Here is a 14,760-nt window from a genome sequence, read left to right as displayed (position 1 = left end):
ACTTATGGTTTTGATAATTTACCTTAAAACTAACCTCAGCAGGCAGGCAGGTTCAATCAGACTGTCTGAATTATCTCGGCAAATAATGAATGACCTTGATTGACAGGAATCTACCAATTCGCACTGTTCTTGTGTAAGTTTTCCAGATATCGCTGATTCTAAACAGGTTGGTATATTTAGCACACGTCACTCCAGTTCCTGGTTAGGAATGTTTCTGTATTTATGCAACTGGCCGAAGGCTCTTCGCGGAGATGGAAGTGAACAGGACTCCGCCCTTCAAGCCATTGATACTGTCGACCACGCCCCTCGCAATTTTCATTGGTCCATCTGAGTGTCCATTATCGGCTGAGCACGTGAGGGGGCGGGGCTCCTGTGGGAGCATAGTAGAGTAGTGAGCCTGTCATTCGGCGTAGGAGTAACCGTTAGAGCGGGTGGCGCGCGCTGCCGGGGCGGACGTCCTACTTGAAAAACAAGTTGTCCTTATCAGGAGCTGAGTGGGAGAAGCTGGAGATCGGCAAGAACTATAAGAAGGTGGCATTTTCCGGCAACTGCATGGAGAGTTAGGAATACCATGAAGTGCACATTCCTAATTATGTTCGTGAAGCCGAGTTTGTATTTCATTTTAATTGTATGCATTGGGTTATACGAGGCTGCACCGCGCGTCAGCAGAAGCGATGTGCCGTCTGTTGGAAAGGGGTCCGTTTCATTCCCCGGGTCCACCGTGAGACCAACCAACTCCACCACTATGCCCAACCACCTCCCGGAGGACAGGATCGGAGCGGCCACTTTTTTTGCGCTGACACCGGCTCCAACCACCGTTTCCACTGGGACTTTTGGAAATAGAGTGCGGCATGCTCTTACCACTGCACGAAGCACCGTCACTGTAACCCCATCGGGCACTAAACCTGCCGCTGAAGCTAGAAACGCTACACAAACTGCGATAAAACATACGGGCGAAGCCGTTCCCGTACCATCACTCACTGCAGCGGCGTCCCCTAAGATCTTAACTACTGCCCATACGACACCGAGGGACACAGTGTCGCTGGTCCCCGAAAAGACCACCAAAGCATGGGTTCAGGAGAGCGACGACCCCCAACTTACCCCCATGACTGACAGACAAGGTGAGGGAGAGTTTCAAACCCGAAGAAGGCAGAACCCGATATGTCTTGTTAACAAAACCAAGCACACTCTGAAGTCACTTCGTATTATGTAATTTATTTAATTATCTCTTCCCGTCATACAGATTCTTTCCGTCTTCCCAGAAATTGCTTGTATTGTAATTATGACGTAAAGAGAAGTTTTGCGTTAAGTTTGCGTCTGCCTTTCACTTTTTGTTTTCATGAACAGCATAGGCTACAGACAGGCTGAGTTACTTGCGTGTTTGACCTTGGTTAACTAACACCGCGACGCGGTCGACTAGATCTCGCGGAAATGCGAATAAGTTCAGAAAATTAAGTGAAATTAAGTTTCAGAAAAATTCTCGTTATTCTGACATTCTGACGAGCGAGGGATTTAATACCCCAGTTCTTAGCCATTGTCTTCTTGTCAAATTAATTTATTTGGGAAACACGTGTTCCTGTAATCTCCCGCAAGCATGTATACGTCCTCACATGCTCCCTAGGCTTCTGATAATATTAGTCGCCGGAACATTGTGCCAGGATCAGGGGCGGATTAAGGTGTACAGAGGCCCCTAGGCTACAGTAGTCTGTGGGGCCCCCAACCCCACCCCCCTCCGCGCCAATGGGGACCCCCTTGCAGGCTGTCACACGTGGGGCCCCTAGGCTTAAGCCATATCTAGCCTGTGCGTTAATCCGCCCCTGGCCAGGATTATTCGCTTACCGCGCTAAGCAGCACCTGTGATGCTCATTTCTGTAACCCCCCCCCCCCCCCCCCCGCAAGTAATCCCTAGCGATCGATTGCTTTTACAGCATACGGATGGGTATGGCAGTCCTCACGGAAAATGGCTCTCCATGCATTCATGGGTGGCTGTCAGATGGAGCTGGTCCTTGCTGAGGGTTGAACTTGTGTGGGTTCAGGTCAGAGGAGTTTCTGGCTATTGAAAGGATCAGCGGCTAAGTCAAGTTTACCTGGGGCTTGACGTCTTTTTTTTTTGAAGGAAGATAGGCATAGGGCTAGAATACTTGAGGCTAGGCTTAAAATACTTAGAGTCCCGAGTGATCGGACCTAACGGCGCCCTTATTCAGGTACCAGGTGCATCAGGGTGGCTGGGGCTCTGCTCCTCTATACAGCTTTTATTTGGTATCTTAGTCTTCTGGTACAACATTGTAAAAAAAAAAAAGTAACCAGGGCTGAGGTCAAACAGTCAGTATTTATCAAGTTTTATATTGAGACTTGTAGTATTCAGAGTGTTTAAGGGCAGGGTAATATTTACAAAGCTGGCAGTCAAGTTTGTATAACAAACGCGGTGATGTTTGGCTACCGGCCAGAGTTTTGATCTGGGCACTTTGCGGTCTTGTCAGTAAATGAACTTCTGCTGCCTATAGTTATATAATGATGAGGTGGTCCCCCATCACTGTTTACTTGTCAGTTTGTTTTCTTCCACAATGAAAAAAGGGAACTAAGTGTAACATTGAATAATGTACTTGGCGAAGGTTGAGGAGAGATCGCCGGTGCTCTGTTGCACTCAATGCCATGCCTGGCAGCGCCGATCCACCGACCGCTCCGGCTCTTTGCTGGTCTCGTTAAGTAAGCCCCGATTATACAGTGTGCATTCTATCTGCAAAAACAGCGTTGCGGTTAGGGCTCCCAGACTTTACAAACCACTTTAACATCTTTTCGGATGACTTGTTTGCTTATTTTGTCCGTCCGTCTGTCTGTCAGTCCCTCTGCTCGGAAGTCACTTAACAGCGGTAGCAGTATTTGAGTTATTGCCAAAGCAAGGCAATGAGTTCGACCAAAACAATAAACATAAATCAGTTTCACAAACAAGCTTTTGCTGTTAGGGCAGCACGGAGGCTCAGTGGGCAGCCTTGTGGCTTTGCGTCCAGTACCGTGGCTTTGATCCTGGGCTCTGTGTGAGTGGAGTTTTCTGTGTTTGAGTAGGCGTGTGTCCTCCCGTGGACTGGCACCGCGCTCAGGGTGTCCCCCTGCTTCCTAGGATAGGCTTCTGGCTCTGGGCTATGCTTCTTAGCCTGAGTGGCTATGGAGAATGAATACACATTGAATGTGAATGTGAAAGAATAATTACAGCATGAATATTAATAGGGCCGGTGTGCGTACATATTTAATGACTGGTTATGTAAGGCTTCTCTGTCTGCTCCAGTTGGGCTGCCAGGTTGGCAGTGTCCCTAGTCCCATCTTTCAGATGTCTGGATATTTGTAAGTCCTCCTTGTAATAGAGAATTTGGTGGAGTGTAGATGGAAGTTCACATGAGTCTTCATTTCTGCTATGTGATAACACAGGGCTTATCTGCTGGTAGACCTGTCTTTCTTCTTCCTGGTTCAGCAGGTCGGTTGTGGTGACTCTTTCTCTTAGTCTCTCTCTTTCTATCTCTCTCTCTCTCTCTCTCTCACTCTGAGTTTCTCTCTCTCTCTTTCTCTCTCTGTATATTCATTTAACTTTTCTTTCTTATCGTACATCCTGTTAGTTGAAATGCCTTTTGACAGCAGGTCGTGTTTCGGTAGACGGACCCCTCCTCTAAAAGCAGCACCTACGCTGTACTGCTGCGCTGACGGTGCTCGCCTTCTTGGACAGAAATACCAAACGTCGCGATTGATACAATCAAAATGCATGCAGTGAACCTGAGGAATTCTCTTTGCTGTGTGCCGCTCTTGCTTATTCCAGATGCATGATTTCGCTTCATCTTATTTGTAATGCAGTCACCTACAGGGTATAACCTGTGATTAACTTGAAGTAGGGAGCCACACTTGAGTGGTGGGTGTCTATTCACCCCCCTTATGGAGTGGGTCTCCCTTAGATGACTGCTTCCTCAGATCTGAACTGCCATATGACCAGGGTCTCTCTTGCACATCTGGGTCTGGGGGGGAGGGGGGGGGGATTTGATTCTCCTTCATTTACAGCTGCGTCTGAATGCTGGATTTATGCATTTTCATATTTGTTCCTTGCTTGAGGAGCCCGTGGCCCCCAGGTCTAGGTCAGTAATTCATGCGCAGTGTGAGATCCAGGACAGCGTTCGTCTTGACTAGTTCTGCATGTCCGTTTGTGGACTTTGCGTCTGTATTATTGCCGTGAAAGACATTTCTGATGCAGTCTGTTTCCACAAATAGCTTGTTAACAATTTTGCCTTGGCGCAGGGAGGTGTGCGCTTTGTTTACACTTGACCTGGATTCTGCCGTCGATCTTCCGTGTAAAACTGGTGCCTCGCCGGCCACCTGAAATAGTCACGCGCATATCAGTTAACTCTCACTCCCTTGCGGGTGGCTAAGCCAGCCATTCTGCACGGGTTCGTTCTCGGCGCAGATTCCGGTTCGTAGGCGGCTCATTGAGTCATTGTGTTTCAGCTGTGAAGACCCCCTCCTGACCCCCCCGCACCCCCTCTGGGGGGTCCTTGGGGGGCAACCGTGATGCGTTCACATTAGGGCGTATTGATGTAGAAGGGGCTCACGCCTCAAAAGCCAGGGCTGTCCTGCAGGGACAGGTTTGTTCTTTCTGGGGCCCCTGCTAGTGTAATGGCTGTTTGTGGCCAACAGGGGGCCCTCAAACTTCGGGAGCCCCAGACTATTGTGTAACTTGGACTTTTAATTTACTCACTCAGAGGAACTGTTCCTCTGCATGTGGCCTGCCAGCCTTCTCGGCATCCATCCGGTTTACCCCTTAGTTGTGTCACACGTGAATAATGTGTCTCTCCCAGCCAGGTTTTCCTGGTTATTTATGGCACTGGGCTTGATTTTGGCTTGATATATCCAAGGGAACCTTTCCCCGGCTCACTGCACCCTTATTCTGAATAAGCAACATGAAAGATCGATGAACGGATATTTAGTTGTGAGACAGGAATGGAATAATTTAATCAAATTGGCTTACAGAGCAGTGTGAATGACAGAATGACATATCAGGGTGCAAAAGCCAGGGTGCAGCTGATAGGCTTCGCTGGTACGGAAGCTGGGAATTCCGAGCTGACCTTTAAAATACTTTCCCACTGTACTTTTCTTCATTTCGAGCATGCAGAGCTCTGCATTATTTCCACCACTCTGTTATGACAGTTTCAGGCTGCCAGGAAGGCAGACGCTCTTTAAATACCACAGTGTCTCATACAGGGACACGGGCGCTTGTTCCTTCTGTGGTGCAGCACCATGGGCTGCTTTTGGCCACTGTACGGGTTGCCTGGTGCCCCAGCCTGCTGTTGTACAGGGGGGAGGTTAGGATTAGGAGAGATTTCATTAATTATACACCAGGGAGCTCGGTTACCCTGAGGCGTTGAGAGAAGTCTGCAGTGGGGTTTGTATGGCTGATGTGGTGCTGGTTTCAGCCACGACCTGCACAGTTTTGCAGGTAAACTGCTTTTTGTCACTCGACAACAACTGTAATGATGTCACTATTATATAAAAATAAATGAAAGAGCCGTCAAACTTTGTAGGATCTGCCTGTGGGAGCTGCTATTTGAATTTGAGCTCTTAAAAAAGCCGGCAATTGGTGACCGAGATTTGCGAGGTTCCCTGAACAGAGCCGTGTGGATCTTTGTTGATTTTGTAATTTTCATTTCTGTGTTTGGTTTCGTCTTTTTACCTCTGTAGGGTTTCCCACTGTACTTTTCTTCATTTCGAGCATGCAGAGCTCTGCATTATTTCCACCAATATTATTTCCATTTTGACTCAATACCCAGGTACTAGCAGATCCGCTGCAATCAGGAGGTGCTGTGAGATGAAGGTTTTTGTTTTGGTGCATTACCATCGGGAGCGTGATAACCAGAGAGAATGATGACTTTAATTTGTTTTGTTTACTCAAAGGGGGGGGGGGTAGTCCTCAGAATTGGTCAGTTTTCTTGTTAGTTTGATGACCTTTTTTTGGATGCAATATGAGGTTTGGGGTTTAGCTGGGTTTGGTCTTGTAAACAGGGATATGCAGGGTGGGTCATGGAATTGTTACATTTTCGGGGGTGGGGGGGAAGGGGAGGCAGGACCCTGAAGACACTGGCCCTCAGGGGCCTGGTTATTTGGGCCATTTTCACCATGTAAGAAGGCGAGGCCCTGGGTAGCGGCTGGCCCATCCCTCCTGTGCTGCCCCACTGAGCGACGCATTGATGCTTTCTTAATGAGCCCCTCCCTTTCATCGCTTCATCTCTGCTTGGGCTTTGACCAAACGTACATTAATACTTTCCCCAGAATAAGTGAACGTGTCCAGGTTTAAGTGTCTTTTAATCGACAAGGTTTTTCAGAAAAACAGTCAGTGTTTTGGCTGCTCTTCGTAAGGATGTATTGTGTTCTGGGGCAGCATGAGAAGGCTCCTTTAAACCCTTTATCTTCTCGGTTTGTTTACCCCTTCACTTTTCCCTCCTGATTGGGCTTTGCTCTCAGCGGTCGATAATGACCCCTCTCCTGCTCGTCCGCTCTGACATATTTCGAAGTCCCCAGGGGGCCGTTCGTAAATGCTGCTCCCTTGAGACGCCTCTGGAGAGATGGCGTGGAACGTGGTGCTGTCAGGCCCCCCTGAGCTTGCCCCCCCCCCCGTGTTCCTTTGAAACTTCCATTGGGGGAGAACACAGAAAGTGAAACCTCCCCTTTGGCCGAGGCTTCTGGATTTGTCCTGTGTGTGTGTGTGTGTGTGTGTGTGTGTGTGTGTGTGGAGGGGGCTAAAGCACCTCTCAGGCAGTATAGTATACTGGGCAGTCTGGATGGGATTCCAGTCCACCACAGGACACTCACACGCACAAACACACTTATACACACACGCACACACACACACACACACGCACGCACGCACAGAGTGCTGGGGGTAGAGCTGCACTAATGCATTTTTGTAAATGCTCGCTTGGCACTTTCGTGGAGATATATTTAAAATCTCAGCCTGCAAAGTGCGGTTCTCACCTTCTCACGTTACTGTCCTGTTCCGGAGTTTTCTTTGTCGGTTTGCTTTTCCCCTGAACTCTCCATGAAGGTGGCCTGCTTCCATTTGTATGGATTTCCTCTTCAAACATTTGCCCGCAGGACATAATTCAAAACATTTATTAGCTGCTCCTAAGCTTCCTGCATCCTTAAAAAGATGCTTGCTGTTTTTACAAAAATGAGTGCAAGAGGTTTTGAGGTCAGTCCTACAAAGTGTGTTCAGTGTTTTGCTCACTCGGCTACGTTATTGTTCTGTGTCTAACCTTTGACCCCAGCGGCCTCCTGTTGGCTATCAGATGGGTTTTTTTTAAACTTGCCCAGTAGCTCCAGGCCACAATTAAAGACCAATTAAAATGATTGTTGAAGGTAAGCTTAACCTAATAATCCTCCTAAATGGTTTTAAGCACTTTATTTGGAAGTTAAAAGTGAGTAAACTTTGCTTTGAATTTTCCTATTTCATTGGACGCTTATTAAATACCTGACTAGAACTTGCAGTCTTATTGGTTATTTTGAGATGTCATTTTAATCTCTCTGTATTCACTGATTCCTCGTGCATCACTTAACAGTTTGACAATCACTTCTCTTCTGTGATGTCGCTTAATTAAAACGGCCATTTAACCAACCCTGTGAGAGATCCCCCTCCCTTTATAATCACTTTGTTACCCCAGGCTCTCAGTTAAGCAGGATGAACACTGGGGTGCGGTGTCAGTTTCGACAGGCGGCTGGTGACACTGCTTCCTGTGCTCATTGAATAACTTCCTGTATTATCGCACTGGGCTGCTGTGGCCTCGGGGGCAGGGACCTGCAGTAAATAACCATAATAATGTCAGCCAAGGCCTCACAAGGGTTCCCCCGCCTGTCTCTGAGCTCCGCCCCTCCACTGATTTATGAGTTGACTTCTGGTGTTATAGTTACTGCTGTCTCGGGGGTCCATTGAGCCCGTGACACAAATCGGCTCCTTCCACCGGGATCCGTGCGATAGCAAGAGCCTGTTCGGGGGGGGGGGTTCGAGTTTTGTTTTAGATCGCTTAGCAACTGATTTATTTTGAACTATTATTATTGTTATTTGCTCTTTCGGTCTGAGCTCCGCCTTCATCCTCCCTGTACTGTGCTTTGGAATCGTGATGCTTATCTCGCTCGCTGCCTCGAACTGCTGTCTAACTGCAGGTCTGCACAGTGCTGTGCAGAGCATTGGAGAGGTGGTGGTGGTGGTGGGGGGGGGGTCATGACTCCCCTTCTGGGGGAACCTTCCAGGACTGCTGCATTCCTAACACCCCTTCACCCCCAGCAGATCGAGCCCCACCACACTCTGTCTTGCCTGATCATCATGCCAAACCCTCTCTGGTCGGGGTCAGCATGGCTCAGTGCTGCCAGGAAGGGGAGGGCTTGGACCAAGATCTGAGAGGTTCTGGAGTGGAAACCGAGTACCAGACTAGACCAGGCACCTGGCCTGACCCTCACGGGGGCATGAGTGACATGCTTTGGATCTGACGCCTCCATGAAGTGGCCTCTTGTCCCATGAAACAAAGAGGACCTTCCCGTAGGCTTCTCAGAGGCAGCTTCACGAGCAGGAGCCCGATCCCGTGGGGCCCGGCGTCCTGAGAGACACGTGTCCCTTGTCCATTGTCTACAGAGGCCTCTCTGTCTCATGGAGAAGCCTTTCAGTCGCTCTTGAGGAGCTGACTTCGGCCCCCACCCACCAGGCCATGGTGGAGACTGCACCCCCATGCTGCGGTGACTGCATAGTCTTGGTGAACTGCCAGGTGTTGGGGGGGGGGTCTGACTCCCAGGACCCCCCCGGAAGCTGTGACCCTTTCACCTGCAGCCCTGGATTTCCACAGACGTGGGGTGATTACGGTGGGTGGTGTCCAGCTCAGCAGGTTAGGACCCTGTGCCTGTGATTACAAGGTCGCTGGTTCAAATCCCAGGGTCGGCAGAGTGATGTCACCCTCAGGCCCGGGAGCAAGGCCCTTACCCCGCAGTCACTGTGCACACTGTCTCACCCAGCCTTCTCAAATGTACATTACTTTGGATGAGTGTTTGCTAAATAGATAAGTAAAATGTCAGGTAATTAAACGTCATACAAGAGCCATCATCCTTCCAATGAGGAAACTACCAGCCAAAAATGCATCACAAATGGAGGCATTTTTCCTGGGTGCGTTATTGAAACCAGAGTCCTTCTAAAAATAGACGTTTTGTTACCTCTTCAACTTCCGCATGGAACGAGCTGCACCTGGTGACTATCAAGAAATGGGGGGGGGGGGTGATGTGCTTTGTGGGGTGAAATGGCTGGGAATGTGATTGTAGGGATATATGAAATGGGAAAATGCAGCTGGCTTTGGGTAGGCAGAAAACATGGGGGGGTGGGGGGGCGGTTGCACCATGAAAAGGATCCACTCTCTTGCAGGAATGCCAAGTGCTATCCGTGCCTTCATTTTTAAGTACTTAAACTAATTGGAGACAACAATAAGAGTTCCAGACCACTTCTGCTGCTGTTATAATTTGTTGGTCACTGTTCCTGGCACAGTGTGTCCCCCAACATCAGATCCAAAGTGAATTTGACACCTGCTATGCACTCAGACACAGAAAGCTGCTTAAGGAGAACACACGAGTCCCGTGTTCCCCCTGGGTGACCGCGGTGGGAGGGGCTGTCAGCCGCGCACTGACGCTGCCAGCCTGCTCCAGACTGGCCCGTAACCGGACGAGCTGAAACTCTTGACCACTGAAATGCTGCGCTCCACCATGCATGTTTGCACACACAGAGAATAGCTACAAATTCATTCATTAAGGACTGATGTCTTTCATTGGCTCAGCTTAATATCTTCATTGTCCTTAAAAATCACGGATTCACTTTGTCAGCACAATCTACAAGAGGCACTTCACAGATCCACAGTATCCAGTATCCTCCACGGTGCAGCACTGGTCTGAAAATGGCCCGCTTGGTGTGAAAATTCAGACCATGACAATGAGCCTAAGCTTCATTCCATTTTCTTTAAATAGTTTGCTAACAAAAAAAAAGCTATTTTGATAAAGTTATTAAGAATAAGCCAGCAGTGACTCAACATCTTAATAAATTAAAGCTGGAAATGGCAAATCCAAAAATGTGGTCTTATGCTATGACTCACTAAATATTTCAAGAGAGTATATTATATTCCACGAATGGCAGTATATCCCAGCAAAAATGAAACATTAGATTAAATATCTCTACTGTCGTGCCCTGGGGTAAAACCCCCATTTGGGGTATTCAGTCCATTCATCTATGCTTGAACGGTTTTGATTCATAACATCTTTTTTCACATTTAATGTAAAATTTGAGATATGTGTTAATATACATAAGCAGGTGGCTTTTCTGAATGCTGATGTACTTCAGTGATGTACTTACATTTTGTCGCGTGTCTCTTCTCAAGGTTTGGGCGGGGGGGGGGGGGGTTCATCTTGGGATTGCCCCTGTTTCTCTGCAGTATTTGTTAAACAGGACCCACCCGTCTCGTTGCCCTAGTGAATGCCACATGTGCGCATTCCATGTTGGGTATAACACTCTTGGGCTTTGGTGTTCATGTTAACAACACTGGCAAGGAGCCAAAGATTGGGAGGGGAAATTAGTGAGAGAAGGTTAATGGAGGTGATGGGTTAGCGGAGTTATTTTGATGAATTTAGCATTTTAACGTGAGATATGAAAATAGACTACCCCTCCATTCTGCCTTGTGTTTTCCTGCCTTGATATGAAGTTACCACTGTTGTGTGTTAGGTACACCCAGCTGGTCCAGAGGCACTTTGAGTGCTGGCAAGCTGCACTTATGGGCTGCTATTCCTCGTGTGGCCTCCTATCAGCTTATTAAGGTGTTTTCACCCTCAGAAGGTCCCCTGACTGGATGGTTTTCCTCAGTAAACGCTGGACACTATAGTGTGTGAAGATCCTGACATCGTGGCTGTTTCTGGGACGCTGGAGTCCCTGTGTACAAAGTCCCTTCGATCAGGCATGTCTGTCGTTCTGGGGCAGAGTCACACAGGAACTGCACCATGTCGGCGCGCAGTATGGGCTAAGATGCGGCCGTGTGATTCTTTCTTTGGGGGGGCAGTCTGACTGTGTTCATGAGCTGCTGTACCTGACAAGCTACCCATGGTGGGTAATTCAGATCTGACCTCTGTCCCCCCTTCAAGGGTAAAAGACCTGCCCTCCCCTGGCGATCAGCATCTTCTGGCCTCATGGCCACAGTCGTGCGTCGCTCACACTCTCGCTCCCTTCCCTGTCTCCTCATCTCCCCGTCCTGCTCTTCGCGAAGCCTGGCCTGGCTGGATTTCCACTCCCACGCTGAGCCGCCAGTCACCCTGTGCTTTAGGGTGGTATGCCACCCAGGTCTAAGGCAGTGGGAGCGTGTTACCAGACGGTAATCGCCTGTACAGGAAGCGCTGTTTTGCTTCCCAGCGGCCTTGGGCTCGTGTGGAACCTTTTACTGTCTCCAGTATTTAGTTGCCATATATTTCTTGATTCTTTCCCCCCACTGTGGCTTTGTGGGACTCCCACCTCTGCGATACAGCACTCTGGTTGGATTTGGCGTTGCGTTACCATGGTTTGAAAGTGCAGCCTGCATTCTCCCTGGCCTCAGGCTTGGACTCCTTCCAGAAGATTCCGCAGCAATCTGATTGGCTGGTTTGCTAATACCCCCCAGACCTCCCCAAAGCTGTAGCTTTTTTAAAGTGTGAGAGAATCTAAATACTGTACTGCAGACTTAAAGGCAGGTAGTTAAAGAAGTCTCTCATTTTTTTATAACCCTCCCACCTAGACATAACTCCTTTTAGTGGCCACATAAACTGTGTGTGGGGTCCAGTTCGGGTACGGGGAGTAATTTTGGAATTTGCTGTGAGCACATTAATGCTGCTCATCTCGCTCCTGCACTCATCTGGGAAAATCCAGCTTTAAATAGTCAAAAGCTACTTACGCAGCTTACGGCTCTGATCTTTTAAAACCAATGCAGTATTATGGTCCCTGTATTGGAAGGGGAGTTAGTAAATCATGAGTTTAGCACATGAATTCACTGTGCAATGGAATGACTAACATGTAGGAACCAGATTGCAGGTGCTGGTTAGTGTTTCTGAGGAACATGTGTAAGGTCTCCGGGTGTGAGTTTGTTTGGACCTGATTTACAGATTTCTGCAGCTTTAATCTGTGCTGGACCGTCCTCGGTTCCCTTGGTGGACTTTGACCGGGTCGGTCCACAGAACTGCGTGCTGTCCATGCTGAGAGGGAGGACGGTCCTTCCCGTCAGTGACGGGATTCTATTCAGACGGTCAGCTTTAAACCGCACGCACCGGCTGGGAAGTCATAAACGCCGGAACCGCTGTCACCAGTCAACCCCCCCCCCCCCACCCACCCTGACGTCCTCCAGAGAGATCGCTTTCTCCGTGTGACAGGAATAGAGTCCCCGATTAGTGGGGTACCCTTGGGGTGGGAGGGCTGTTTGTGTTCAAGCACGTTTATCTGTGGGGTGTCGGGCATGACCTGACTTTTGAGTGAGGGCTGTTTTGGGATGTGGCCGCACTCCAGAACATGCTGGGGGGTTGGGGTGGGAGTGGGGCTGGGCTCTGAACATATGCCCTTTCTGTTTTAATGATCCCCACTCCCTGGCTCTGGGGCAGGTGTGCTCTTGGCATGGGTTTGTCAGCCAGGCAGCGGGTCCAGTTACGTTGTTGCGTGACCCTGCCCCAAACCGGCCGTGTGTGTGTGTGAATACCTGTGTAACAATAGCCCACCATGTTCTGCGTCACCTTGCTGGGGGGTGGGGTGTCCGGACGGAGGGTGGTCAGGTGTCTTTTTTAATGGCCTTCATTAGGAGATTCAGATCAGAGAAGAGCAGAATATCAACCCACCAGGTAGCGCTGATTCCGCCATGTGGGGACCGGAACCCACCACCACCGTGGACACCATCTGAGACGCCTTCCCGGACATTGGACTGTCCGCTGCAATGTCAGGACCTGCCCCTGGTGAAGACGGCCCCTCTGCACCATGTACCTTTATGTGACCCCTGACTACTCCAGGGACTCAAACAGAAAAAAACGTACATTGCAATAAATGAATATAAATTACATCAGTACTGCTGAACAGAAAGGTTGGTATGAGGAGTGTATTTTGCTGGTGCAAAGCCCTGTGGAATGTGGTCACCCTCTTGCCCCCCCGCCCCCCCATTTACGACTTGTCCCACATTCGGCCTGGGGAGTATTTCCCCTGCTAGCCCCCCCAGTCATCCGACACAAATTCTCATCCCTGCTTTGCCTGGTGCTGCTGGGTGTCCCGCGGTCACGGCTAGGGCAGTGTGCAGTCCCTCGCCCGGTCAGTAACCCTGCACCGGGTCGTGTCCCATCAGCCACTGTAGTTTGGTCAGTTTAGGCTTGCTGACCAGGTCAGTGAATGCAGGGTTGAATTATGATTGTCCGTTAGCATTCTGTCCCTGCAATCGGATGGTCATGGGTTCAAATCCTAAGGTCAGCGGGATGATTCTGCTGCTGGGTTCTTCAGCAAGACCCTTAACCCCCAGCTGCTCAAGGGGTGTCAGACCCTGGCCAACCCTTACTTTGACCCCCAAATTTGTGTATGTGTCTGTGTGTCTCATGGAGAGCACGATGGGATGCAGAACACACAATTTCCCCATGGGGATGAACCAAGTATCACTATACTCTTGTATTAATAATGAATTATGGAATCTGTCCCCGGCAGATACCCCACACGCCCCACTTGCCTCCACCTTGTGCTTCTGTCCTCTTCTCCTGTTCAGAGTTAGTAAAGCTGCACATTTGACAGATTTCACAGTAAGCCGCAGTTCAAGGTCCAGAATTCCTCTCTCCACCATCTTCCCATCTGGTCATTTAGTGCCACCTGGCTTTGTTTAAATGTTAAAATGATCCATTTCAGAATGACTCACTCACTCACTCACTCAGGATAGATGGATTAAGGCATTTTCAAAGCTCCCTCATGTCCTGCACATAACTTTCCTGGTTACTGGTTCTCGTGAAGCTTTTAACTAGCTAGCTGTCTGGGTAGGACAGCTGTCATAAATCTCCCTAAGACTATAATTACTCCTGCTGTAACGTCTTGCTTGCTTTCTCTTTTTAATGTTTTGATTTAAGGCGCTTTGAGTCGCTAATGGATTCCACAGGCAGCAAGCCGCTCTTGGGAAATTAGCCCAGAGTATCATTCAGCTGAGAAAAGGCGGCTTAATTGGAGGTTAATTAGACCGAGTTCCAAAAAGATTCTCTGTCCAGAGGTGGGGAGACCTGGTAAGGGGTGTTTATCTGTTGCAAAACCACAATGGCCCCTGCAAAGGGTAAAAAATTCGTAAGATTGATTTTTAATAGCTAGACTGGTGGGTATCTCCTCTGTGTGTCTGTCATTATGTACAGTATGGTTCAGTAGGCATTCAGCATTAGATAGATGGGCTTTATATTCTCCTTTTAAATGCAAATGTAATCCCTTTCATTGAGACGTAGATGCAGTTTTCTGGGCGAGCTTCACAAAAGCAAGTTTTATGCAAGGCAAGTGTATTTATAGAGCTCATTTTCATACATGAAATGATTCAAAGTGCTTTACATAAAACACTCAGTGACATAAAGTAAGAAATGAAGCAATGGAGAGTAAAGTAGTTCAAGTAAAAAATGTAAAATTAAATGCCATAAAAGAATATAAAATAAATGCAAGCATATTTGAAATCAAATTAAAGAACTGAGAGAATAAGGGGTCTGACCAGC

At 48.6% G+C, this 14,760-nt stretch overlaps 1 protein-coding gene across 1 annotated transcript in view; it reads left to right on the top strand.

The window, feature by feature from the left end:
* Positions 1-418: 418 nt before the first annotated feature.
* The window catches only part of LOC111858742 (multiple epidermal growth factor-like domains protein 9), a 76,021-nt gene continuing 61,679 nt past the window's right edge, over positions 419-14,760 (top strand). The window contains exon 1 of the mRNA XM_023840767.2: positions 419-1,121. Coding sequence (XP_023696535.2) covers positions 572-1,121 — 550 coding nt within the window. The 5' untranslated portion in view covers positions 419-571. The remainder of the gene's footprint in view (positions 1,122-14,760) is intronic.

The sequence above is a fragment of the Paramormyrops kingsleyae genome, chromosome 2 (genome assembly GCF_048594095.1).
Source record: "Paramormyrops kingsleyae isolate MSU_618 chromosome 2, PKINGS_0.4, whole genome shotgun sequence".
Lineage (NCBI taxonomy): Eukaryota > Metazoa > Chordata > Actinopteri > Osteoglossiformes > Mormyridae > Paramormyrops > Paramormyrops kingsleyae.
Note: the sequence above shows the minus strand (reverse complement) of the source record. Positions and strands in the feature narration are given on the sequence as shown.